At 55.3% G+C, this 26,705-nt stretch overlaps 3 protein-coding genes across 13 annotated transcripts; 2 read left to right on the top strand and 1 right to left on the bottom strand.

Moving 5' to 3' along the window:
- The first annotated feature begins 3,277 nt into the window (after positions 1–3,277).
- Positions 3,278–9,422, top strand: MRPL24 (mitochondrial ribosomal protein L24). 2 transcript variants are annotated; one of them, XM_061606924.1, is made up of 6 exons: positions 3,278–3,382; positions 4,553–4,740; positions 5,401–5,496; positions 6,518–6,621; positions 8,568–8,698; positions 9,143–9,422. In XM_061606924.1, exons 2-6 carry the CDS (start codon positions 4,558–4,560, stop codon positions 9,277–9,279), a joined length of 651 nt encoding a protein of 216 aa, XP_061462908.1. In that variant the 5' UTR covers positions 3,278–3,382; positions 4,553–4,557; the 3' UTR covers positions 9,280–9,422. The 2 variants fall into 2 exon arrangements, with proteins under 2 accessions (XP_061462908.1, XP_061462909.1); XM_061606925.1 differs by lacking the exon at positions 3,278–3,382 and adding an exon at positions 3,383–3,462.
- METTL25B (methyltransferase like 25B) lies at positions 8,911–16,724 on the bottom strand. 6 transcript variants are annotated; one of them, XM_061606913.1, is made up of 9 exons: positions 16,578–16,724; positions 15,593–15,725; positions 15,111–15,250; positions 13,867–14,080; positions 13,358–13,420; positions 12,575–12,721; positions 11,572–12,326; positions 10,877–11,061; positions 8,911–10,089 (listed from the first exon to the last, which is right to left on the bottom strand). In XM_061606913.1, exons 2-9 carry the CDS (start codon positions 15,686–15,688, stop codon positions 9,971–9,973), a joined length of 1,719 nt encoding a protein of 572 aa, XP_061462897.1. In that variant the 5' UTR covers positions 15,689–15,725; positions 16,578–16,724; the 3' UTR covers positions 8,911–9,970. The 6 variants fall into 6 exon arrangements, with proteins under 6 accessions (XP_061462897.1, XP_061462898.1, XP_061462894.1 ...); XM_061606914.1 differs by having other exon boundaries at positions 8,911–10,040; positions 16,299–16,724; XM_061606910.1 differs by having other exon boundaries at positions 16,299–16,724.
- ISG20L2 (interferon stimulated exonuclease gene 20 like 2) lies at positions 16,379–26,532 on the top strand. 5 transcript variants are annotated; one of them, XM_061606919.1, is made up of 5 exons: positions 16,379–16,817; positions 18,046–18,188; positions 20,141–20,949; positions 21,732–21,932; positions 23,313–26,532. In XM_061606919.1, the coding sequence occupies exons 3-5, from the start codon at positions 20,218–20,220 to the stop codon at positions 23,424–23,426; spliced, it is 1,047 nt and encodes a 348-aa protein (XP_061462903.1). In that variant the 5' UTR covers positions 16,379–16,817; positions 18,046–18,188; positions 20,141–20,217; the 3' UTR covers positions 23,427–26,532. The 5 variants fall into 5 exon arrangements, with proteins under 5 accessions (XP_061462903.1, XP_061462905.1, XP_061462904.1 ...); XM_061606921.1 differs by having other exon boundaries at positions 18,046–18,080; XM_061606920.1 differs by having other exon boundaries at positions 16,379–16,666.
- Positions 26,533–26,705: the final 173 nt, after the last annotated feature.

The following is a 26,705-nucleotide window of genomic DNA, read 5'->3' on the forward strand; positions in this document are numbered from 1 at the left end:
CACTCCCTCTTGACCCACTCCTGCCTTGGGCGAGAGAGCAGCGGAGCCCAAGGGCATATTCGCTTCAGACCGTCTCTGTGTGGGGCAGGTACGTGAGTGGAGAGGCAGAATCCCAGCATGGGCACCAAGAGACATGGGCAATGCTTCCACCCAGGCAGAGTTGGCAGGTGCCCCTTGGAGCCAGTCGGAGGGGAAACTGCCTTTCCCTTCCTTTCTGTGCCCGCCACCACAGAGACCCCATCATTCACTTCCTCCAGATTCTCAACCACAACCCTCGATGGCACCAGGCTGCAATGCAGAAGTCCTCCTCTACCCCCCACTGCCACATTAGCCATCCTCCCGGCCATGCCTTGTTTGAGGGAGAAGGTGCAGCTGCCAAGCACCTGCCTGGCATGCTGGAGGTCTCAGGGCCAGTCCTCCTCCTCCTGATCACCAGGACCACATGGCAAGGCCTTGCTCTGAAGCCGAGGGAGAGGGCCCACTGGCCAGCCAAAGCCAGTGGTCTGTCTCGGGATCAGGCAGGTCCTGCAGAGCTCCTGCTTGGCAGATAGAGCCTGGCCCTGGCCCTGATTTAAGCAGCCCCTGCTTGGGCAACGGTGGTGCCCTGCCAGCACCACCCAACGCCTCCCTTTCCCCTCTGTTCTTCAGGCTGTCCCCCTCAGCCGGCCCCTAAAGCTGAAGCCCAGGCAGCCACAGCAGTGGAGGATGGTAAGCCAAGGGGCAGGCGGGCCATCCCCAGAGGAGCCCAGGTCAGCCTCCATTTCCTGACACCCGCTCTGTTTTCTCCCCTCTTGTAGGTGGCGATCCAGAAAGCCTCGCCAAGGCTCTTGCACCCCTCCTGCCTCCTGGCACCCTCCCCTCCAAGGATGTCTCCCTGGCAGCCTGCCCACCCCCCCGGCCTGCTCTCACCCTCCCTATTCCTCACCATGAAATATTGGCCATTATTCAGGAGCTGGAAGCAGTGAGGGAGGTTCAGTCTTACCACCGCCGGGAGCGTAAGCAGGACGATATGCTGCTGCCCACCACCCCTTCCCTCTTCAACCCCACCACCCTCTCCAGGGCTGAGGGTGTCTGCTCTGGCTTCCTGGCATTCCTGCTTCCCCTTTAAAAACAAAAGCAAGTTCCTAGCCCCTAAGAAAGCTGCAAAGATCTATAGGAAAGGGGTGGAGAGGGACCTGCTGAAACCTCAGAAGCCACAGAGTAACATGGATGAATGAGATGTGGGGGGGGGGCAGGTTAGCAAAACTAAAGTAAGTCACATAAAATAGCAAAGCACAAAAGCAGCAGGTTGCATTTTGCAAAATGGTGCATTCCTTGCTGTTGCTCTGCTTGCAGCATGCAGGTTTCAGAATCCTTTTATTCCTGGGCGGGATGAGGATTGCAGAGTTCCAGTCGTCCTGGCCCCTCAATGCTCTTTCGGTCACTTGCAGGAACAAAAGACCTCCGCAGCTGCCAGGACTGCCTCAAGTCCATCAAGACCATGAAGGAGAATCTGCAGTCGGTCAAGAGCAGGTTGTGGCGAGTGGAGGCCAAGTTGGGCATCCAAGTCCCGCCGCAGGAGCTGGACCCGGAGGATGAGCAGCCCAAACAGGAGGAGGAGGAGGAGGAAGAGAGCCCCTCTGGCCATCCCAGTGTCCCCCCAGAATAGAGGACAGAGACCAGGGGCAGCAGGGGAGGGGGAAAAGGGAGGAGAGGCTGGGTGTGAAGGTGCTGATACATAGAAATGTACGGGGATTCCAGGGGAAGAGGGGGATGATGTCCCCCTGGTTTCCCGCCTCCTCCCGTTTTGCAGCTGAGCTCTGCTTTCCGAAAGCCAAAAGCCTTTATTTCTTCATTCACTCAATACAATAATAATAATAATAAAATGTCTTCCCAAGGCAGTTTACAGACTATGGTGAAAATACAAACATTCCACAAGCACAATTTAAAAAGGGTGGCCAGCCTTGCTTTGGCCAGAGGTAGCGGGTGCCCATTTTGGGACTGGTGGGGCGGAAGGCAGGGAGCCCTACAGCAGGCAGAGCCAACTCATCGCAGCTTTACCCCTGACTTCCTCCCTGCTGAGTTCCAAGGAGGAGGAGGCTGGCCCTTCCAGGTGGGCTGCCCACGCACCCACTCCGGGGTTGACTGAAAGTGGGCAGGCAGGCGCTGGCTGAGGCTGGTGGGGCAGTGCCCCCTTTGCCCAACTGGACCAGCTTCTCCTGGCTTTGGCAAACCCTCTGGAGGCCCCATGCCAGCGGCGTAGGTTGGTGTGGCCAGCCCACATTACTCTAGCACACGCACATGTACAGGTCACAAGTTTCCAAACTGTCTTGCAGGAGAAGCCCCATGCAGAGCACACGCCAAAGGGAAGCACCAGATGGATTTGTGATTTAAAAGGCCCGGGAGAACGAGAAGGCCCAGCCAGCTTCTCTGGGGGGGGCAGTGTCATGAGTGGGGCATGTCACCGCCACCGAGAAGACCCTCACTTGGTTGCAGCCCCACAACATTAGGGGCTGGGATGGAGAATGGCCCATCATTCTTGGTGGGGGGAGGAGAAGTTTCTGGGGGAGCCCCCCTGGGGAGGGGGCAGCCCAAAGGGGAGAGCTCCGCAGCCCCCGCAGTCCATGCCCCAAAGGTCTGCCGGAGGGCTCGGCAAGTGGGGAGGCCTCTGAGGGGTTCTCGCTTCCCCCTACCCGAGCCAAGGCGTCGCAAGGGTCTGCCTTCTCCTGGGGGTCCGACTCTCCTTCAGCGCTACGCCGGAGATGAGTTTCAAATCGCCCCGGCCCTGATGGGCAAGAAGGGGGCGACCGAACCGCCTCCGCTGCGGCGGTGGGTGGCGAGTGTTAGCCTTCCCTGCCTGGCCGGCACGATATTATTTTATTCATCTGTTCAGCTTCTCTCCCGCCTTTCCTCCGGGAAGGAGCCCGGGGTGGCAAACAAAGGGCAAAACACTAAAAAAAAGTCTCAAAGCATCTCAAAAACAAAACACTTGCGCTTTAAAATGTCCTTTAAAAATTCCCCCTAAAATCCCGAGTTTTCCACGCAAAGTAGGACCTGGGTGAGAAAGAGCTGCTTGTTGAATGTACTGTTGCGCAGCCCAGCTAAGCTAAACTCCTGGATTTCAAATATTGGTTTCGGTGGGCATCTCGAGTTCCTTCCACCCCAGGTGAGAATAAAATAAAAACAGAAACAGAAATAAAGCTCTACAACGGCCCGAAAGGCAAAGCGTGGTGACTCCTTTCTGTATTTTCATAGCTCTGTGACGAGCGCCTGCAGGCCCTCTCCCAGGACTTCAAGTCCCAGAATGCACTGCTCCGACACCCCCCTTTGGTTCTTTGCACGAGCGCGAACAGCCTGCTTGGGAACTAGTTGCAAGTGCCGGCGCTGGAGCTGCAAGCGGAGGGTGCGCGACGGCGGGCGCGGGGCGCCTCTGTTGTAGACTAGCGAGCAGCCCAAGCACCAGAGGAGGGGCAAGGAAGAGAGGTGGCAGCTCGGTGGGGAGAGCCCCTGTTTTGAATGCGGGAGGTCGCACGTTCAGCCCCGGCCGCATCTCCGGGAAGGAGAGAACCCTGCCTGAAGCTCCGGAGAACCGTTGCTGCCAGTCAGTGCAGGAAACCCTGAGCTAGATGGACCGATAGTCTGACCGACAGCATGCAGCGCCTCCCCCCCGTGCCAGTCGCCCTCCCGGGACGCGATCTGACGGCAGATTCAGGACAGGCGCGGGAGAAAGTTCGCCACATGGCACGGAAGGAGCGGGGCGACTCAGGTGGCTTTACAGAGGAACACGGGAAGCTGCCTTGTCGGTCCGTTCAGCTCAGTGTTGCCTGTACTGACCAGCAGCAATGGCTCTGCAGGGCCTCAAGACAGGGGGGCCTTTCCCCGCCCTGCCTGGAGATGCTGCTGCGGATTGGCCTTCTGCGTGGGAAGCTGCAGCTGTATGACACAGCTATGGCTTTCCCTTAAAAATAATCATACTACACTTAAAACAAACAAATAAATGTAAGATTCCAGCCCGCATGGTATTGAATCCTAGGCAGATGCTGTACGCTGAGTCAGACCACTGGTCTGCCTAGCTGGCAGCGGCTCTCCAGGGTTTCAGCCTGAACTTCCTGAATGCAGAGCAGGTGCTCTCCCTGCTGAGCTGCGGCCTGTTCTTGCAGTTCCTGGGCAGAGCTGAGATCTGGACTGGGGGGTTCTTGCTTCACAGCTTTGCCTCGAAACTGCTATGTGACAGCGATGCTAGTGGAAAGATCAGGGGTGGAGAATCATACACGAGCTCACACACCCTGCCCTAGATTGCAGGATGGGGAATCCCGGTTGCCTTCCAGATGTTGCTGGGCTCCATCTCCCAGCAGTCCCAGCGGCCAGCATGTCCAATGGTCAGGGGCAATGATGGGAGTTGTAAGTCCCACAATGCTTGGAGGGCGGTGGGTCCCCCCACTCCTTTCCAGGGAGCTTCTTGCTGGGATAGACCATCCTTTAAGCAGCCCTGGCTTCTGCTAGGGGCTTTGGGGCAGCCCCCAAGCTTCCCTTCGCTGCTCCATCGCCTTCCTGAGCTGTCCTTTCCTTGCAGGGACCATGAGGCTCTCCGTCCTCCTTGCCATGGCAGAGAAGTTCAAGCCACCGAGAGGCTACCGGTACGGTATGAACCGGCCTGGGTCGATGGCCGACAAGATTAAGAATCCTCCTGGGATCCAGCGCAAGAAGATATTTGTGGAGCCCATCCGAGATGAGGACTGGAAGGTCTTCCAGGGCGACACGGTGAGTCTCCTCTGCTGCTCCTTCTGTCTGCCCCGTTTGTTGCACAAGACGTGCCCCTTCATGGACAGAAAGGAATTTGCAGTGCTAATCCATACTTCTGAAACTCCTTCCCCCCCACCTGACTGCTACCAGGCGCTCCACATAGGACTGCCCTTGAATACAACCCTCATACCAAATGCTGTCTGTCCACTTGTGGATGTAAGACAGTGCAAACACATCCAGCTGGTTTCGTGGCAAATGCAACTCCTGCCAGGATGCTTCCGGATTCAGTTCAAACTGCTGGGCTGTGTCCAAAAAGCCTTTCCCAAATGTTGCTGGGGAGTGCCTCTCCCTATTCTGCCCCCCAAACCAGCTTTGATCATTCCGTGTCCGGCACTCTGGGACAATCAAGAAGGGATCTTGGCCCTCCTCTGTGTGGCAGCCTTTCAAGGACTTGCAAGAGTGATGTCATATCTTCCCTAATGTATCTAACTGAAGAGAATGCTAAAGCCTCCAGATCTTTGTCCATTGAGCATTCCCATCAGAGGCTAGGTGGGACCCTCTCTTAGCTGGAGGATGGAATCCACGACTGGCTTGCCCGCCCAGCCGGGGTCAGCAAACATGGGCAGGGTCTTCCTTTCCTGTTGACCTCATGACCACAATGTCTGTCTCTTGTTCCAGGTCCAGATCCTGACGGGGAAGGATGTTGGCAAGCAAGGGCTGGTCAGCCAGGTGATCCGAGAGCGGAACTGGGTTGTCCTGCAGGGCCTGAACGTGGTAAGAGGGCAGAGGAAGGGATACCCTTAGCCTTTGGGGTCACAATCTGGGCCCCCTCATAATCCTGCAATGCTGAAAGAGGATCTGTTGCAAACGCTAAACTGGCACCAGCAAGGAGGTGGTTGGACTCAAGATGCTTCCTCTCCCCCCACCTGTGGACATGCTTGCCATATGGACAGTGGGAGGCAGGAAAAGCCACCGGGTGGTGGTGGGGGCCACTGGGGAAAACACCTTTCCCTTATCTTAGAGCCAGCGTCATCAGGCTCCCTGGATTCAGGGAACTGTCCAAATACACAGCATTCCGGCTTGCAAAATTATGTAATTTTAAAGGCCCAGCTCAAGATGCAGGTCCCCTGCAGGTTCCATGGGAACCTGTGTGGCCCTGCAATGTTGCTGGACTACAATTCCTGTCATCATCGCCAACCCTGGACGGTGGTCATGCTGGGGAGTCTGACAGCGCCGGGAAGGCCACAGGCTGGGAAATGTCAAAGGGCAGACCCTTGATTCATCTACGTTAGCGCTGCCTGCACCAACTGGCAGCAGCAGCTCTCCAGGTTATCAGGTGGGGGGGCCTTTTTGAGCCCTATCTGGAGATGCTGCTGGAGATCGAATCCAGGGCCTTCTGCACGCAGAGCAGCGCTCTCCAACCTGGGCTACAGCCCTTCCGCAGATCGACCTGCCTTACAGCAACCTCACCCGAGAGAACGACTGGACCGAGTTCCCCCACGGAGCTTAGTGGCGGAGTGGAGATTTGAACCTCTACCCAGTTCCTGGCCAGTCCTTCTACTCCTCGGTCTTAGGTTTACCCTGTCTTGTAATGCAGAACCAAAGCAGGGCCTTGCAGTGTGGGCATCTCCTTTGGGCTGGTGGCGTAGCTTGATGTCTGCGCATCCGTCAGCTGTGCTGCTATGAGGTCGGGGGGGGCCTTGAGGGGGTTGTGCTGCTGCCGCCCCCTCCATGTGCTCTGCCTTCCTCATGCACAGGGGACCCTTTTGTGCCTCTTTTCTCTCCCCGTGGGCAGCATTACCGCTACATTGGCAAATCCCGCAACTACCCCGGTACGTACATTGCCAGTGAAGGCCCGCTGCTGGTGAAGGACGTGGCACTGATTGACCCCACCGACAGGTAAGCCTTTGGGCTTAAAAACTGTTTGCTCAATTTTATCTGCTGCAATCAGCCCACATTTGTTTGCCTGTATCTAATGCCATCAAACAAGCACCATTCGTTTGTTTTCAGATGTGATGCCACCTCTGCCTGCCTGCTTGTTTATTTAAAAGTATTTAGAAACCACCTATTACATCAGTGCCCCAACTTTTTTCCCTACTGACCACTTTAACATTGCTCGCAGGTCTTAGCCGGTGACTTAATGAATTGTCTGCCTATTGTAGACCTTGTGCTGTGCTGGGTTAGACCCTGTATTTTTTTAATTGTATTTTTCTTGCTTCGTTTATATTGTATTTTATGGCATTATAATTTGAATCCCATAAATGAAGTAAGTAAATTGAATTTTATGAAACTTTTCCCTTGAGGCATCCTGAAGCGATTTAAATTGTATGTTTTCTTCAGAGACGCTGCAGACAAACTGAATGACGAGCGGTCCGTGGACTGCAGTCTGGGAATCTCCTGGCCTAGTATTTTTTTTTTAAATCTCTTAGGCAGCAGGGAGTGTGTTAGATGAGGCACTTGTCCCCCGTCTCTTGCAAGATGGCAGCCACCAGCAGCAGCACAGGGCCCTGGTTGTAAGAAATGGTTGGCTTTTATTGATTAGGGACAAACGGATGCATTAGACCAGACTCCCCCAATCTCCCAACAGCCCCAGCAGCCAACATGGCCAAAGGTCAGGGCTGAGGATGGGAACCAAAGGCCAGCAGCAGCTGGAAGGCAGTTGAATTGGGCAGGGTTGCAACAGGCACACTGTGCATTAATCCAATCGGGCTGGATCCCAGCACGTTTCAGGCAATCAGCTCTTTGAATCTTAACGATGAGCAAGGGTACAAAGAGCAGCTCTGAAGCCTTGTCCCAGGTACGGTGACCCCGAGTGGGCCCCCCGATGTTGCTGCCCTCCAGCTGCCATCATCCCTGGCCCTTGGCAGCTGCTGAAGAGGGACCACAAGGGTCCCCCTTCTGGGCCTCATGCCTTGAAGTGTTGCTTGCCCATCTTTGTTTTGCTGGGGGGAGGAAAAGGAAGAATCCTTCCTAGCCCCAATTATAACTTATTATGATAACATATAAAATATATAAACATGTATTGTTAGTATTTTTAGTTTATAAATGTTTTATATTCTGTGTAAGCCACTTGGAGATTATGAATGATCCTGTTAAAAAATATTATTAAAGGGCAGTATCCATATAAGCTTTACTTAAGAGTAGACCTATTGAAATTAATGGACCTAAGTTAGACACGTTGATTATTTTGCATGGGTCTACTCTGGGCAGATAGATCCTCCGTGGCGCAGAGTGGTAAGCAGCAGTAACGCAGCCAAAAGTTCTGCTCACGGCCGGAGTTCGATTCCAACGGAAGGAGGAAGTCGAATCTCCGGTAAAAGGGGTCGAGGTCCACTCAGCCTTCCATCCATCTGTGGTCGGTAAAATGAGTACCCGGCATATGCTGGGGGGTAAAGAAAGGCCAGGGACGGAACTGGCAATCCCACCCCATATATACGGTCTGCCTAGTAAACGTCGCAAGACGTCACCCTAAGAGTCGGAAACGACTCGCACTACAAGTGCAGGGACACCTTTACCTTTACTTTACTCTGGGCAGAACTAGCATCAGATACAACTCATTATTTTGATTATAATCAGCACCTTGGGACCTGGAGGATTATACTTCACTTGCCCTCTTATGATTTCTGGTTTGTTTCCTGCTTTGAGGGGTTGCCCTTGGGCAAATTATGATTGTCAGTGTGTAAGGGTTGCATTAGTTGTTATTTGTTAGTTTGACAACTGAAAGGTAACTAAGCAATCGATTGACTCAGTGAAGGCCCTAACCCTTTTAAAAACAAAAAGACCCCCACGCCTGTCCTGCCGGACTTGCTACTTTGGACAGCTCACTCCACATCTTGTAACTGCAGGAAACCCACCGAGGTGGAATGGCGCTACACTGAAGAAGGGGAGAGGGTGCGCGTCTCTCTCAGGACCGGCAGAATCATCCCCAAGCCCGTGGAGGAGAGAGAGGATGGCATAATACCAGAGCAGTGGACCGGTGAGGGGCTCTTCCATTGGGAAGGGGTGGGGGAAGGAAGGAACGAGCAAGCATCAAATGCAGATGTGGGGGACCTTTGGTCCTCCAGATGTTGCTGAACTACAACTCCCATCAGCCTCTGCAAGCATGGCAAATGGCCAGGCACGATGATGGCAGCTGTAGTTCAGCTATATCTGGAAGGCCAAAAGTTCCCCACACCTGGTATAGCAGATTTATGTAGGGAAAAGGGAATCCTCACTCTAGGAGGGGCTGTCTGTTGCTTCAGATGGGCCCCATTGTGTTTTCAAACTATCCTCTATCACCATGAGGACTAGAACTTTTTAAAAAACCAGAGAGACTGGGGATTGCAGAAACCACACCAGAGCATAAAACACTGTAGTTTACCAAACTCAGCCTCTCTTCTCATTTGCCTTCTCTCCCTCCCCACCCCCATCACCAACGCAGATGGTCCCAAAGACACATCAGTAGAGGATGCCTTAGAGAAGACCTACGTCCCCTCCTTGAAGACCTTCCAAGAGGAAATCATGGAGCTGAAGGGAATCATAGAGACGCGCCACTTCAGGAAGTCCTACTGGTATTAATGCCCCTCTTGCCTTCTGGAGTGGCAGACGGCTGCCTGGACTGTGAAAGACTCTCTGCCCATCTGGGACTCAGTCTGAAGGAAGGATGTCGACTCAAGGCTGAAATGGGGCTGGGCAGGAAGTGCCGTATAAAGGATCTCCTCAGCCCAGTTTTTGTGTCCGTCCGTCCTTTCTCTTCGTGACGTTTCTCTCTCTCTGCTGCTCTTTAGGCCTCTTTCTCTGTGCTGTTTTTGGAGGGGGGAGGAAATGGGATGGCAACGGCACAAGCTCCTGACTCACTTTAAATCCCCATGGAGGATTTCAAAAGATCAGTGGCCGTGCTGGCGGGGGCTGATGGGAGTTGTAGTTCACTGACAACTGGTTCCCCCACGCCTGATCTGCGACAAGGCTGGGGGAACCTGTGTGCCCCTCCAGACGTGGCTGGACTCCCAGCTCCCGCCGTCGTCCCTGACCATGGGGAGTCCAGCCACACCTGGAGGGCCAGCAATGTCCCCCACCCCAGTTTATGGGTTTACAAAGAGTTGTGGCAGCTGCAACGCAGAATCTGGCTGTCTGAAATTCCATCTCTGTTTCGTTCCTCTGCGTGGCTGTCCTCCGGCTCCCTTTCTGGGGTTGAATGCTGTGGAGGAGGAGTCGGAGTCCAGGCTTCACCAAGCTGTGTTCCCTTTGGGGGCCAGGAAAGCGCCTTCCCTCATTTTTCTGCTGCCACACACGAGAGGGCAGAGCTCAGCTCCGCCTTTGCTGCCACCAGCACCAGATTCCTGGGGGAGAAGACGGGGTCAAACAGCGGGAGGACCTCGCAGTGGAAACCTGTTGGGAGGGAAGCGGGTGAGTGCGACCGCGTCAAGGCAGGCTTGAGCCTCTGCCGCCCTTGAGACAGGAGCGGGAACTCAGGACCAGGGGCTGAATGTGGCCAGGCTTCTCTGTGTGGCCCTGGGGATGCTCCCCGCCGTCCCTGCTTCAGACTCTCGACTGGAATGTGCCTTTGAACTCTGATCAGGCGTCTTGGTCACCAGGACAGAAGACAGACAGGAGGGGTGTCGTGTGTGGAGAAACTGGCCCAGTGTACAAAGGTGACAGTCACATTTGTTGCTCCGCCCACTTTTCCCTCTGGCCCTGCCCACCGCTGGGATATGGCCCCTGAAGGCTGCTCAGAAAAGAATATGGCTGAGCGGTGGAGAAGGGATTCCTACCAGGGACCTTCATTAGAACCAGGAGCTGCTGCCGGCTTGGAAGGCCGGGGCCAGGCCAAGCTCTTGCCTCAGAGGCAGCTTAAATATGTTCAGGCCTGCGTGGTACAGGCCCTCACCTATATGACTGTACCAGCTCAGGAGGAGCCTGGTTGCTGGGTGTGAAAAGCTTCTGTTTCAGGCTGGGTGCCTTTTGGAGAGCTGCAGCTATGGGAGTGGCTCCAGCAGGGGCAGGCTGAGGGGAGTTGGAGTCCAGCATCAACATCTGGAGGGCACCATGTTGGCGAAAGCTGCTTGAACTGAAGCTGGTGATGATGGAGCCCCTCGTCCCCTCAGCCGTGGTTTTACACCCACCAGCCTGCTAAGGAGAGGTTCCCCCTCCCAGAAGCCCCCGTGCTGGGGCTCACCTTGCTCCTGCAGGAAGATCGTCCTGTCCATCAGGAGGAGGGTCTCCGCCAAGGGGGCCAGCAGCAGGGCCAGGCTGAAGAAGGCCACCACCTTCTGCTCCTGGGCCAGCATCGCTTCCCAGGCCGCCGAGTCCAGCCTCGCGCCTGGGTCCAGCCCCACGCCCTCCAGGCCCAGCCGAGCGTACCTGGAGGAGGAAGGAAGGCCCTTCCCTTGTGCCGAAGCTCAAATCGTGTTGGGAACATGCGCGCCCGCACAACGACCCCAGAGTTTAGGGCTCCCTTTGATTCTGAGGGCGCCACGTCCATTTGGAGTGTGGGGGCCGGGGAAAGGAAACAAAGGCACTTTGCCTTCTCAGTAAAACGGCAGCAACAGGATGGGCTCCTGGCTCCTAATGGCCTGAGGCACCTTTCATTTCCATGGCCAACTTCTGCAGTGACTCCCCTCCCCCCACGGACAGCTGCAGCCCACTTGCCCACCCGTGCATCCTCGGACTGCGCGTGGTTTGGGCCTAGAGCAGGGGACACCTAGAGGGCCACTATGTCCTTCCCCCACCCTTGTTTCATTGAGGAAGACTCCCAGCCGTGAATGCACCCTCTCCCTGCTCTCCCACCCATCCCCACTCCAGGCACTTTCCTCGGAGCTGGGGCTGCCTGCAGCAACACTGCCTGCCTTGCTCACTCGCTCACTCACTCACTCTTCAAAGGGCAGCAGGTAGGCCTTGTGGATGGTCTGCACCCCGAGGCGCTTCTTGGCTGGGTTGGCAGCCCGTATCACCGTCTCCAGCACGGCGCGGAAGCAGTGGGTCCTCAAGGTGGCACTTTCGCTCTTGAGCCGCAGGGCGTGGTCCTCGAGGGCATGGCAGGCCCCCTCCCGGGCCTTGTAGGAGAGCTGGTGGCCCGGCAGAGCGGCCACCCAGGCGCTCAGAGGGTAGCCGTGCTCCACTGGGCAGGGCGAGGGGCAGGGGTGGGTGGGGGCCTGGCCAGGCGGGTTGGGGCCCTCCTTTGTGGTCAGCTTCATGTAGCAGCAGGCCACGGAAGTGATTCCCACCACGTGGGGGCAGCGCACAAACTGCCGCAGGAGGGCCACGCTCAGGTCGCCACAGGCATGCAGCCCAGTGAGCAGGAACTGCCTTCCAGCTGCGGGGCGGGAGGGGTCCGCCCGGCCCCCCCTTGCCAAGGGCCCGTGTTCTGGGGAGGCTGGGATACCCCCTCCCCCATAATCCTCCTCTCCAGCCTTTGCTCTTCCTTGCTCAAAGGGCTCCCTGGGTTGGCCTCCCTTCTCTTTGGTCCTCCCAGGGAACCTAGGGCCAGGATGGGGGGTTCCAGGCATGCCGCTGCCCTCCTCATCCTTCCCACGCTGCAGCAAGTGCAAGAACTCTGGCCACGGTGCTCTGGGATCCACCCAGGCAACCACGTGGCTTGGACCCCGGAGAGACAGGCCACGTGGAGTCTGCAGGGAGGCAAAGAGAGTATTGGCATGTGAAGGAGGAAAAAACAAAGGAGCCAGTCTTGGCTGGGGCGATGACAGGGCCTGTGCCAGCCCTTCCCCAGCCTGGGCCCTTTGGCCTGCAGCTCACATCAGCCCCAGCTGAGAACTAGGCACAGGGCGGGGCTGCGCCTTGGCGAGCTGAAAGCCCCATCTCTCTCCTGCCTGTGCTGCCGCGTTTGCTTCTCCAATCCCAGCATGCGCCTCCTCACCTGGCCTCCCTGCTTGGCCTGCTCTTTCTTCAGTGCCTGCACCAGCTCCTGGTCAAACTTGGTGGCCTGCGCAACCAGCTGGGCATCTCCCTCGACGGCGGTGACCGACAAGCCGAGGCCAAAGGCCAGGAAGCGAGAGAGGTGGCCCTGTGGGAGGGAGGAGGCCGGATGGTCAAGGTGGCTCTTGCCTGCCTGGGGTTCAAAGAAGGCCGGCTTCCTGTTGGCAGTGCGGCTGGGACCATTTTGTAAGGACATGAAATGGGAGGGCTGTATAGCTCAGTACTTAGAGCATCTGCTTTGCAGGCAGACGGTCCCAGGGTCAGCCGCCAGTGGAATCTCCAGGCAGGGCTCGGAGACCCAGGGAAGCTGCTGCCAATAACAGTAACAATACTGAGCAAGATGGACAAACAGGTTACACCTTGATGGGGTGAGGGTGCCCCCAGCACCATCTGAACATTTTCTGGGCAGCTTGCAATGAATGCATTAAACGAAAGCAACTGAAACACAAACAAAGAGGTAGGGGGTAGAGCCAGCTAAGCTAGAGCAGACCCATTGGAATGAATGGGCCTAAGTTCACCATGTCTATTATGTCAGCCAATGGGTCTACTCTGATTAGGACTAACTTTGGCTAAAATGTAAAATGCTTTTAAAAAGGCATATGGGGAGGGAGAGACGACGTGACTACAAGAAAACGGAACTTGCCTCGCACGCACACACACTTAAAAGCAAGCAGAGGCCCACACTTGGTGCTTAAAGGCAAGAGGTCTTCACCTGCCGACTCACCTGGCCAGAGCCAACATCGACAACCTGGCGGCACCCTGTGAGGTCACTCAGCTTTTTCACCACCTGCAGCAAAAGGGACATCAAGGAGATGCCAGGGAGGAGGAGGCGGCGGCATGTGCCCAGGTCCCAAAACAGCAGCTGGCAGGTGGGAGGGAGAGGGGAGGGAGGGCTGCTCAGGGCCAGCCCCAGACATTTTGCTGCCAGAGGCGAAGGACGGCACAGCCCCCCTGCTCCAGTTGCACATGCAGAAGCCGCTGGGCTGGATGGTGAGCCTCAGTTCAGCCCTGGCAGCAGGGCAGAGTCCTCCACTGTGCCGGAAGGGGGAGAAGCCAGGCAATGGGATGCAGGAGAACACACAGCTCTGCCCCCAACCCCTCCTGTCCTCCAGCATCTTCCTCTGCCCAACGGTAGGGCCGGGCCTGGCAGCAGGGGGTGGAGGGGCAACCTGCCTTGCTGGCTTGCACCACCCTCCTCCCCGCCTGCCTCCCAAGCCCAACCGGGAGCCATACCCGCCCAAGCCGTCGGATTTCGTGCTGCTTCTTGGGCTTCACGTGCTTCCGGAAATGAGGGTGAAGCTTGGAGCTCTGGCACCGGTTCTCCCGGAACTCCTCCGGCGTCCGGTCACTCGACCCAGTTGCCTGGCTGGTGGGCCTTCTGGGGAGCGCCAAGGCATGCGCGGCGGCTTTGAAGGCCAGCAGAGAGAGTGGCCAGACAGAGATGTAGCTGAGGGAGGGGAGGCAGGGGGAGCCGGGGGGGGTTACTAGGATCCTGGGGGAAAAGAGCACACGGACGCAGGCGGGGCGGGAGCAGCCAAGAGCAACTGCCCAGGGGAGGGTGCGCCTCGGCTAGCAGGAAGCCAGGGGTATGTGGCTGCTCCTGGGGAGTCCCAACAGCCTCCATGTCCCTTACAGCCTCTCCCCGCAGCTATGACAATGTGTCCATGGGGGGGAGGAGGACACAGTCAGTGCAGAATCATCCCCACCCCTTCCTCATGTTTAGGCAGTCTCCAGAGTTGCTCCACAGCCTTTCCAACTTGGGGCCCTCCAGATAGTGCTGGACTGCAACTCCCATTGCGGGAAGAGAGAGAGCTGCTGAATGCTGAGCCAGACCCTCAGTCCATCAAGCTCAGGACTGTCTACACTGACTGGCAGTGGCAAGGGAAGTTCCCAGCCTGACCTTGAGATGCCGCTGAGGGTTGAACCTGGGATTTCTGCTCCACTACTTGTCTACAAGTCCTTCCCCGTAAAATAAAGGGAGCTTCTAGTCCTCATGGTTCTAAATAAAGAGCTGATCTAAATAGGAACACACTGAGCCAGGTGGCTGGTCCATCAGTTTTGTGTGCACTCACTGGCTGCAGCTCTTTAGCATTTCAGACACAGAGTCTTTCCCAGCCCTCTTGGGACTGGACCTGGGACCTCCTGCATGCAAAGAAGGTGGTCTACCACTGAGCTATGGCCCTTCCCCAGCCTCTGACCATCCTGGCTGGGGCTGATGGGAGTTGTAGTCCAAAACATCTGGAGGGCTGCTCTGGAATGCACCTCTGTAGAAGCAGGGTGCGAGGATCAGGATGGGCAACCGCTGTGCATACCATGGGGCAGCAGGAGACAAGTACCCAGTGGGTGCTGTGCAGCCCCTGGCACGCCTTCCTAAAATGCAGCCATTTCAGTGGCAGTGCCCCTGAGGCCTGGGATCTTGCAAGAGGCGGTGCTGCTGCCTGAAATGTCCCCACGACGAGGAGCAGTCTTTGCTCTACCTGATGCCTCCTCCTCCTCCTCCTTCCACAGAGCTTCTGTTCTCCAGCAGGAGGGCAGCCAGCTGTGGGGGTGGGACGTCAGCCAAGGCTGCTTGCCAGGTCAGTGGGAGGCTGCCCCAAAGATTGTCGGTGAAAAACTCCTAGCAGGGAGGAAGGGGGCAACAGAGTTACAGGCCTGTGCTGCAGACATCTGAAATACAACCCCCTTCCTCAAAGGATCCTGGGAACTGTAGTATGTTAAGGGCGCTGGGAATGGTAGCTCTTTGAGGGGTAAACTACAGTTCCCAGGATTCGGAGGGCGTGTGCTCTAAATGTATGGTGTGCATGCAGCCTTGTCAAGTTCTGTGCAAAAAGCGGAGCCGTCCAGAGCCACCCCCTTGCTCATCACACCCACCCCAATGTGTAGGGCAGGGGCTCTTAAGGCGCCTCCCCCAGCCCCCACCCCTTTCCATCCCACCCCATAGAGCTGGAGGCTGGCTTACGATGATGTAGGCGTCTGTGATGAAGCCATACAGGGAGAGGACGCGGGTGATGTCTGCCGCTAAGCGCTTCTGCGCCTCCAGGGACGAGCCAGCCATGGCAGAAGAACCCAGCAGAGGGGCAGGCGGAGGAGCTCTGCGGGGAGGCAAAACATGGCAACATATTTGACTGCGTGTTGATTGATATTGCGCCTTGCTTGGGGGCTACCTGCAGCCTGGCTACAGGCTTTGCTTCTGGAATCGGGGTTATTTATTTATTTGTACCGTTTATTGTTTTTTTTAAAAAAATTATTTTATTGTGTTTTCTGTTTCTGTTGTTTTGTTGCAAATGAAAACTGCTTTGAGGGAAACTTTTGAGGAAAAACAGGCGGGCGAATTCCAAATGGTTTAGCTGGCTAAAACTTCCCTTGCAGAGGTGGCTGCTGAGAAGGCAGAGGCTGAGAGGATCAATTGGCTACCCGCCTCCAATACTCAGCCTGGGCAGTTGGCAACCCTCAGCCTCCTAAAGGAGGGCCGCCAGCTGCCACCCTCACACCCAAGGGATACAGCCCAATCATTTTGCATAGAGGCAGGTTTGTGGGAGGGGCCGTCATAGGCCCCGCCCCTCCGTCATGACAACTCCGTAGTCCACTGGCCTGGCGTGCGTTCAACCAATGATAATTCTTTCCGCCTGAGAATGAATGGAACAAACCCAACGCGCCGGATTCACCTGCCCGCTCCTCGATGGTTCAGTCCTGCAATCGCGCCTGCGCAGTCGCAACCGGCTCTTCTCCTTTAAAGGAGAGCATGCGCACTTTGGCTGTCAGCCCAGCGATTGGCCCCGATCGGTTTCCTTCCTTTCTTTCGCTCAGCGAGAAGCTCCCATAGAGATACGACGACTCGTAATAAGGACGGCCGGGGAGGGGGAGGGGGAGGAGAGGGAACAAAACCGTCCCCAGAATTGCAGAGGGAGAGAAGAGAGGGGGACCGGTAGAGATATGTCACACACCCTCGACTTCCGGTTCAGAACGGACGTTATGAATCTGAAACTGGGGTGGCCGCTGTATCCCGTGACGTCTCTATGCTGAAAGCACTTTCGTATGTCCGAGGGGAGAGAAACTTCCGGCATAGACTGGAAGTTCAGGGCGAAGGGGCTCTCCCGCCCCTTGGTGGGCGGTTCCGGTTCCGGGTTAGCGGCGCTGCCGGTGGTTCTTCTGCGAGGCGGCGGGGATGGAGGCTGCGGTAGGAGGTGAGGGAGGAAGTAAAGTTGGGCAGGCCGGAGGCGCCCCTGGAGGCGAGGGATGGCCCAGAGAGCGAGCGGGGAAGAAAGACGTTCATACCTACTCTGCAGGGTTGTTGTGTCCAGCCGAGGATTAATGAGTCAACCAATACTGAAGCGTAGTCGCTGGATGTAAGCACCTCGGCTAACTCATCTCCAGCTGGGCTAGCCATCCTTGTCACTGACAGCCTAAGAGGGGGAGGATCAGACAGAGCCCCAGCGCTGGGAAGGACTTCTTCCCCAGTTATCCTCACAAAGGCTGCATACACCCCATCCCTTCAAAGCAAATTCAAAGCAAAAAAAGAATCCTGGGAAGCGTATACCCTTCACAGAGCTACATTTCCCAGCAGCCTTAAACTACAGATCCCCAGGATTCTTCAGTGGGAACAATGTGCTGTGAATGTGCTTTAATGTTATAGCTTTGCTTTGGAGTTATTTGGGGGCAGGTTAGTTAGCTAACCCAGAAAATGTCTCTGTGTAAACTTCTGAAGACTGTGTATACACAATACATTGAAAGCACATGGCTCCCCCTGAAGAATCCTGGGAACTGTAGTTTACCCCTGACAGAGCTACAATTCCCAGCACCCTTAGCAAACTACAGTTCCCAGGATTCAGGGGGGGTGTATTTGAGATGTACTTTGAAGGTGTGGTGTGTACACAGCCTTGGCTGGCTTTAACCCATGGTTGAGAGAGATGGAACTGTTAACTGAAGTCAGAAGAAAATGAAGTGCAGACAAATACTATAGAATCATAAACAAACCACAACTTAAGTTGTGAATTGCCACTGTCGATTACAGTAGGGCCTCGCTCATACAGTGGGTTACGTTCCGGACCCCGCTGTAAATCGAAAACCGCTGTAAAGTGGATCCCATTGACTTACATTGACCAAAAGTGGAACAAGCGCTGTAAAGCGGGGCCTTTCTACAATTCACAACCGCTGTATTAGCAGAACGCTGTAAAGCGAAGCGCTGTAAAGCAGGATCCTATTGTATTACTGTGGTAATTCACAAGACAAGTTATATTTTGTTCATGATTCTTCTATCATGCGTAGATTGACTGATGCAAAAACATAAGTTTATCTGCAACTCAGGATAACATTTCCGGCATATCATGAAGGTAGGCTGTGTAGTCCATGAAATGTTATGCCCCATTTGTTAGTTCTTAAGTCGCCACAAGCCTCTGTTCTTTTTCACTGCAGTGGACAAGCTTGAGAGCAGAGGATGAAGGAAATGGGTATGTTTTAGCCTGGAGGAATAGAAGAGGGCGAATACTTTTTAGCTGCCCTAGAGGTCAAGATTGGAGGGCAGATCTTGGTTGGACGTTAAGGGACATTTCTTGATGGTAAGAGCAGTTTGGCAATGGGACCAGTTAGTGAAAGAGACATGGGCAGGCTCTGGCTCACCCACAATGGTCTCCACATCAAGGCTAGACAAGGCACCAGTTGAGGAGCTCTCTCTCGATTTCCTCCATTAAATGGGGTTGGACTAGATGACCTACGAGACTCCCTTCAACTGTCTATGGTACATGTGGGTGGATGTGCCATGCTTCCCCTCCTTGCTATAATTTGATCGTTAAGACAGCAACAACCCTGTGGGGATGGCAGAGCCAGCGGAAGAGAGAGCGATCAGCCAGTAAGCTTTGTAGCCAGTGGCAGTTGGGATTTGAATCCATGTCTGTCCCTTATGGGACACTCTACCTGCTTGGTTGCATGGCCTGCTGCTGGTTGTGGGGACAGGCAGAGAGGGCCATGGGAATGATTTGACGGGGAGAGGTGTTTCTCACCCACAAAACATGCACACGTCTCCTTTAATTTCTACTTCTCTCTCTTCATTTTGATTAAAAACTATCTCTCTGTCAGACTGGTGGTTTGTAGTAGCAACATTTGAAAACAGCCCATGAAGAAAAACCTTCATGATCTTAGTGTGTGTGTGTGGGGGGGGTTGCACACTGGCCATGGGATTGGGGTGGGGTGTTGCCTAGGGCTGCCCTTCAGTTTCTCCTGGACCTTGTAGCTTTTGACGCACACAGCTCCCTCTCGGGCTGATGAGGTCAGCCTATGTCACAAACCTCTTCTCAAGGCCTGCAAGGTAGGTCCAGGGAGACAGTGGGCCTGAGTCTAGGGTAGATGTGGTGTGAACTGGGAAGGGGAAGCTGGAGAGGGTGGACTGTTGCATCACAACCACTCCTGTGGTGGGCCTGTTTCTCCAAGCTGAGAAAGACTGGCTGGCACCTGCCTGAGGATCTTGGGCTCTGTGGCCCTCTCCTGCTGCCCCATTTCATCTGGAGCAAAATCGGCTTCTTTTTAGGAGGGAGCAACACCAGCAGCATTGCAGCCCTTCTCTTTCCCCCCTCCCGTCCTGAGACCCTGGAAGTAAGGGGAGGGACTTCTTCCAGTTCATCTGGATTTGGGCCACTGCTTTACCTTAAATTGCTGACTGACTGCTAAGTTGTAGTTGCGGGAGGAGGGTCGGGCTTTGCACAGGGCACCCTTCTCCAACCAGGCACCCTTCAGATGTTATTGGACTGCAACTCCCATCAGCGCTAGCCAGCATGGCTGGGGATGATGGGAATTATAGTCCAAAACATCTGGAAGGCACCAGATTGGGGAAGGCTGGAATACGATGACATTACGCTTCTGGGGGGGTTTGCACTGGAGACTTGTTCATAGGAACAGGATCCAAGGGAGCTGCTTCATGAACCAAGTTAGACTCTTGGTCTTGGTTCAGCTAACTTGATATTGTCAGCTCTCTGGGGGCACTTTTCCGCAACCCCCCCCCCAGGAAGTGTTGCTGATTGAACCTTTCGTGTGCAGAACAGGTTCTCTGCCACTGAGCTATGGTTATTTCCCCAAAACTGTAAGGCTGCAGTCCAGTACACACTTACCTGGGAGTAAGTCCCATTGAACCTAATGGAGCTTACATCTGAGTAGACACGTATTGGATTGCAGCCTAAGATTCCTTTTCTCATTCTTCTGAATAAACGGCTGGCTTAACTAAGGACCTCGAAAACTGCCTTTTGTCAGGTCAGACTGGCTTATTGCTGCCATTGACCAGCCGTGACTCTCCAGGGCTTCAGACAGAAGTCTTCCCCCTCCCTGGAGGTGCCTGACGTTGAATTTAGCATGCAGAGCGGATGCTCTGCCACTGAGCTGGAGCCCTTTCTCCCTCAGGATAAAACCCTGCAATTTGATTTCCAGTAACCTTGGGAGCAAATATCCTGAATATCAGTTAACACGGCAAAGACCTTTGCGTTTGACGAAATGCATTCACCCCTTTCCTTTTCTCCCCTGCCAGTGTTAACATGTTGACATGTCCAGCCTCGTGCACGTTACGGTCTCTTTAGAGAAGCGTCCCCTTGCAGCTCTCTCCTCATGGTAACGGTCAGCGGAGGCGCCATGTCGGATCTTCTGTTAAACCTGGACACAGCCCTTCCCCCGCGGGCAAAAAAGGGCTCTGAGGGCAATCCGAAGCACCAGCGGTTTCTCAAGCGGCGGCAGTTCCTGGAGAGGAAGGGCTTCCTGAAGCAGAAGCAGCTGCCGGGGCAGCAGCCTCTCCCCAAACGGGATGCCTCCCACAAGCGCGCAGGGGTGGACCGGGAGATGAACAAGAAAAGGCAGAAATTGGACGTAGGGGACAGCGTCGCCCACCGGCCTAAACCCCTCCCCAAGGAGAAGTCTAGCCGTGATGCCAAGGACTCCAGATCCCAGAGCAACAGCCCTTCTGGAGCCCCCGCAGCCTCAAGCAAAGCGGGGAATTGCGGTGGGGGCGGCTCCGTGAGGCATAACGGGACCCAGGCCAACCGCAGCGTGGGGGAGGTCCGGAGAGTCGCCCTGCTGAGCGAGCGCGAGAGCGGCCTGCCCCCGCCTCCACCCCCTGGCAAGCCGAGCAAGATGGTGGCCATCGACTGTGAGATGGTGGGCACGGGGCCTGGCGGGCGCAACAGTGACCTGGCCAGGTGCAGCGTGGTCAGTTACTACGGCGATGTGATGTACGACAAGTACATCCGGCCCCTCAACCCCATCACCAACTACCGGACCAGGTGGAGCGGTATCCGGAGGCATCACATGAAGAACGCCGTCCCCTTCAAGGTGGCCCAGAAGGAGGTGAGTGGGCAACAGCGGAGCTCCACTGGCCTGTCAGGAGAGGGATCTCCCCTCCAGCCCTTGTGAGGTTTTCCACATCTGGGTTTAAAGGAAGAAAGAAAGGCAGTTCGCCTTTTTATTCTGCTTTAAAGTCAGACCTGTAGGCACGATGGTCTTTCCAAATGCCAGTTATCATTTCGAACTGCTCGTGGTGTATGCTGGAGCTCAATCACTTCACTTCAGCAGCACCTGCACAGAAGCACCTGTAGTGGCTGTGGGGATGGTCCAACCTGGCCTTAACAGCCACGGGGGCGGGGGGATGCGAGAGGCCTTTGGGCAGAGTTTCCATTCTGGGCCACAATTCTCTCTTCCTGCCCCATCGGGGTTAAAATGACAGGCCGTCTTTGCTCTTAAAAAATGTGTGTATATGGCCCCAACAACCTTCAGTCTTGTGCCTAAATTAATGAGTTGCTTGGGCAGAAGAATGCATCGTACATCAAGGTTTCAATTCCCAAGCATGCCTTTGGAATGAACTGTATAGATTTTACTCCTGACTGGTAGGGGGGGGCAAGTGGGCAAGACATGAGAGGTGACGAGGCTCTTCTGGGTCTGAAGCTTTCTGGGCTTGGCTGGCTACTGATGGGAGGTCGAGTCTTCCCCCCTCCTCATCCCAGTTTAGGTGCTCTTGAGCTATTTGCTGCTGACCGAGGATATTCCCATCCTTTATTCTGTTCAACTGGATTTGTATGCCACTTAGTAGAACAAAAAAAGTCTCCTAAGTGGTTTCTTGCCTTGCCTTTCAGATTCTTAAGATCCTGTCTGGGAAGATTGTCATTGGTCATGCAATCCACAACGACTTCAAGGCTCTCAAGTACTTCCATCCCAAATCATTGACCAGGGACACTTCGAAAATCCCGCTGCTCAACCGCAAGGCTGGCTTCCCAGAGAACGAGCCGGCCTCCTTGAAACGCCTCACAAGGCAGCTGCTCCACAGAGACATCCAGGTAACATCTTTCCCCATTACCCCCCCATCTCCTTTGTGATCCAAGCCTTAAGGACAGCAGGATCAGGCCAAAGGCCACCCTACCAGTCCCACAACCAGGGCAGGAAGGCAGTAGTCCCCTCTCCCACCATTGCCCTCCCCATGAGTATTCAGAAACTGCCTTTACAGCTAGAGGCTCCATTTACTGACCATGGCTAGCAGCCATTCATGGACCTTCATGAATTTGCTTTCCTTTAAGCCACCTGAGCTGTCATCGCATCTCGTGACAGCAGATTTTATGTTTCTGTTGTCTGAAGGAGAGTTTCCTTTTGTCTGTCCTGAGTTTCCTTTCATCCAATAATTTCACATGTGGATTTCTAGTATCATGATTGAGGGAGGGGTAAAAACCTCCCCCTGTCTCTCTTTCTCACACACACACACACCTAAAAGGCTTGGCGCGTTGTCCCCTTTCCCCACAAAGGACTCTAACCCATTGATCATTCTGGTTGCCCTTTTCCAGCTCTACAAGATGCTTTTTGAGGCGAGGTAGCCAGAACTGCAAACAGCTTTCCACACAGAGCTGCCCGCCACCGTAGATTTGTAAAAAAGAAAAAAGCCATTGTGGTGGCAGTCCCTCATTTTGGCTGGCTGTAGTTGAAATTGCAACACTGTAAAGCGGCCAGCACAATTTGCTTGAATGTGGGGGGCACAATCACGAGACGGAGTTGGGCCAAATGCGAACTTGCCGTCCATACATTAGTGGTGTTTAGGCCACTCACACACACACACCTTCTTTTAAAAAAACCTAAACTCTGGAGCAGCAGCAGCCAAGACGTCACTCTGTCTTGTTCCCATCAGTCCTGGCTATGGATTGTGCCGTGGTGGCCACTGGGGATGCTGGGAGTATTTATTCATTAAGGTTGGTCGCCCCAGGCTCTGGAGTCAGAGTGACCTCTGACCTGGCATTTCAAGACACTCTGTGGTGGTGGTGGCAGTGGTGGTCATCATCATCATCATCATCACTTGCCTTCCACATATATGTCTCAAGGTGATGTATGCAATGTAATGACAACAGCTTTGAACTGCCCCTGCAGCCAAAACAGCACAGAAAGCAACATCACATGTGTTTTTAAGGAAGTCAGCACCCCTGTGGTAGAGACCTTTTCATCCAGCTGGGAAATGGCATCTCAAACTGGGGTGCAGCAGCCATGGCAAAGGCCCTGCTCCGAGGGGCCAGCCTCTGACCTTGCGTCCTCTCCCCAAGGGGCAGTTCTCATGAATGAGGGAGGAAAGGCTCCTCTCTCTTTGCGAGGGGGCAGAGGGGCCCTGTGGGGTGGCTGGTGAGCTTCTGTCCTCAGCCCATCTCTTCCTTCCTTCCTTCTGACCCCCATCCCCCCCACAGGTGGGCCAGAACGGCCATTCCTCAGTGGAAGACGCCCAAGCCACCATGGAGCTGTACAAGGTGATTGAGAGGGAGTGGGAGAGGCAGCTGGCCGCCTCCCCAGCTCAGGACTGACTCTTGCCTCCTGCCACCTTCCGGCCTTGGAATCTGGAGCCAGGGCTGCAGCCCCTGCCCCCTGGAGCTGTTTCCATGACGACAGTGAAGACTGTGGGGTGCATCAGAGGGGGGGCAGGCGGCTGCGTGATGGGACTGGCGGGGGAGCCCATTACAGTGTCTGCAGCCATGGTGCGTTCCTCGCAGTTCTCTCTCGGTCGGGTGCCGCTGGGCCTTCTCACCTTCACCCTGGGCTGGGCTGGGGCGGGCAGCCTCCTGCACTCGGCCGGGGTGTGTGTGTGTTTCGCAGTGGTGCTGTCGGCTCCCCAGAGCCAAGCCAGGCACGGCCCCAGCAGCTGGGTGGCTTCACGTGCTTTTGGGGTTTGGCGCTGGCTGCAGCCTGGAAATTATTCAGAACCAAGTGGGCCCATGAACTAGGGCTAAGCGCATCCACTTTGCCTTGGCCAGGAGGCCCTTGGTTACCTAACCCTGCCTTGTCCCTCCCCCCCACCTTTGCCCTGCCCCGTAATGGAGTGCAGCGGGGGGGGGTGCTCCTTGGCTTGGCAGAAAGTTTAGCTCCTTGAACTTTCGCTGAGTGAAGTGCTGCTTGAGGCCTCCCAGGGAAGCTCCAGTTCCTTCCCCCCCCCTGGTGTGCCTGCCAAATCAGAGCTGGGAGGGCTTGCCCAGTTCCGCCTCTTCCCATTGGGGCATCTCTGAGCCCTGCCGTGATCAGAACGGGCAGGTTTGCTGAGGGCCAAGCAGTGGACGTCTTGACATGGTCAAGGGATCCTCCTCGCCTGTTGTGGCACCATCAGGCCCTCCCCTTGATGCCTGGACTGACTTGGGCAGCTCCCCTGGGCGGTGGAGGGGGAGAGCTTCTGTTTTCGCCGAGTTTGAGTGGACTCTTGCTACAACACCTCTGCTTGTGACCTTTGGCAGGGGTGAGCAATGTCCTCCTGTGCCGGAAACATGGGGCCCCTTCAGCCCTGCCAGCTTCCTCCTTGCAAAGTGGGGCCCCTCAAACATCCCCCCTCCCAGGCTAGGAGTGCAAGGGGCAGCTGGGAACTGGGCGTGTGGGATAACCTGGCCAGCTGGGCAGCCTTGCTGTGTGTGGGCCATGGCTGGGTGCTTCGGAGTCCGGGGGCAGCCCGTGGTGGCATTGAGCTCCCCTCTGCTGCTTCCCTTCCTTGTCCCTGATTGATGCCGTCGTGGGGTGGGGGGCAGTCCCAGGGCCCCCAGCGTCTGTCTCTGTGCAGCTGTGGGGATCCTGACCCCCCTCTCTCCCACTGGGCTAAGGAAGCCCGCCTTCCCCTCTTCTGTAAGGAAGTGAGGCGGGAGCTGGCTGGTGTGGCCCTGCGTGCTCCTAGGGAGGGGGGAAGGCACCCTTCTCCCTCTGCCCCCTTTTATACACCTCTTATCAGGTCTCGCTCACCTTTTGCCTGAACTTCAGAAGCCACCAAAGAGGCAACTTTTCCTGGTATAGGGGAGTTCCTCCAGCCCCCTTGATCGGTTTGGTCTGAAAGCACTGCAGAGGCACACCCTTATGGGCTCATCCTGGTGAAGGTGCAGGAGGGAGGGAGGATCCTCTTCACACTTCCGCCACCGCTTGGACAAAGCTCCCTGGGAGAGATTGGGGGTGCATCATTGCCTTACGAAGTCCTGAGCGAAGGAACTGGGAGTGCCCCAAGAGAAGCCCAGTGGAGGTCGTCCCACAGCCAGGGTCCCTGCAAGTGTCGCTCTCTTGCCTATCCTGGCTCCTGGGCTGGGGCAGGGGGGTGCTTCAGGCCGGAAGCGAGGCCCGTGGAAGACAGGCAGGGTCTGTGACCTGTCCAGAGAGAGCTTGCCTAGGCCAGCCTTAACTGCAGCTCCCATCAGCCCCAGCTTCATTCAGTCATTCCAGGGGGGCACCAGGTTGGCAAAGGCTCACTGATATGCACATGGAAAGGGAGGCTTTTATTCGTTTGGCTGCCCCCATGCTCCTTCCCCCCTTTCTCTGGTGGCCTTTTAGGGCCTCTGCTCTCTTCGCCCCCTTCCTAATAGTAATACTCTGCCCTCCTCCCACTCCATGCTGAGTGAGGCCTCCCAAGTGCACCATCAGAATAAATGATGCAGATCGACAAAGCTTTTCTGAAGCAGTTAAAAAGCAACAATAATGCTACATTCTGGCGTTGGACACCCCTCAGGACACCGGCTGTGTTGTTTCCTTCTTTACTCTTGCCAGCGAGTGTCCTGCCTGCGTCCGCCTCGCTTGCTCTCTGGGCCCTGCGGAGGAGCCAGACTCTGTCGGGCAGCCCGAATCGCTCTCTTCCAACCGCCCTGTCCCTTCAACAGCCTCGGATTTGTAGTTCCAGCAGTTACTGCAGTCGTGCCAGTGACCTGTCGGGGGGGGGCTGTGAGCTGCTGCTGTCACACACCCCCGCCACCCTTCAAGCAGCTGCCAGACTGGGGGGGGGGGAGAGTCGGTGCCATTAGGAAAAGGAGTTGCTCATGTAAGTGGCGAGCAAAAAGGAAGGTGACTTTAGGGATACCACATTGGCCTCCATGTTAGCGTGAAGAAACGCCTGTTTCTGGAAGGAGAAGGGAGCCGCAAATGCATCACTGTTAACTCCATCAACTGCTCTGAGAGAAAAGATATTTCATATAAAGGTGCTTTTTCCACATTGAGCCCCGGATAGAATCGCTTCCAGGCCATGATGTGGGTGGTTGTTTTTTTAAAGTCTCATCATCCGATGGAGAAGCAGAGCTTGAGCTCGCCTGCATTATTCAGGCAGAAGCATCCGCTGCACTTGTGGCTCGCAGGGGCAGCCAGCTGCGTTGCAAAGAGGCCCCTGCAAGCTGCCCCTTGAGCGCCCCCCCCCGGGAAGTGGAGTCTTTGATGCGGGTTCTTTGCAGGAATGCTGAAAATATTCCTCAAGCTGTTTTTAAACAAAAATTTTTAATGTGAGGAATAATTAAAAAAACCATCTGATTTCCTACACAGAAAAGTCTGTGCTATTCCCCACCCTCAAAAGAGAAAACTTTACTTATTCCATGTGTGTTAATACTGGTAATTACGAATGGTTTTGTCTTCTGTCTGTGCTTGGGACTGTTCATCTTTTTTAAAAAGAAGTAAAACTGTTTCATCTCCTGGCTGCCTCAGACCTGGTGATTCGAAGCGCCGCTGGAGCGAAAGCACAATGCGGGCTCCTATCAGTCTTTTCCCCACCATATGCCTCACCCAGAGGACTCTCACCCACATTAGCCTGCTCAAATCTTCTTACTATTTTATTTTATTATTATTTTATTTTTTAAAGAAGAAGC

This window comes from Rhineura floridana, chromosome 22 (genome assembly GCF_030035675.1).
Source record: "Rhineura floridana isolate rRhiFlo1 chromosome 22, rRhiFlo1.hap2, whole genome shotgun sequence".
Taxonomy (NCBI): domain Eukaryota; kingdom Metazoa; phylum Chordata; class Lepidosauria; order Squamata; family Rhineuridae; genus Rhineura; species Rhineura floridana.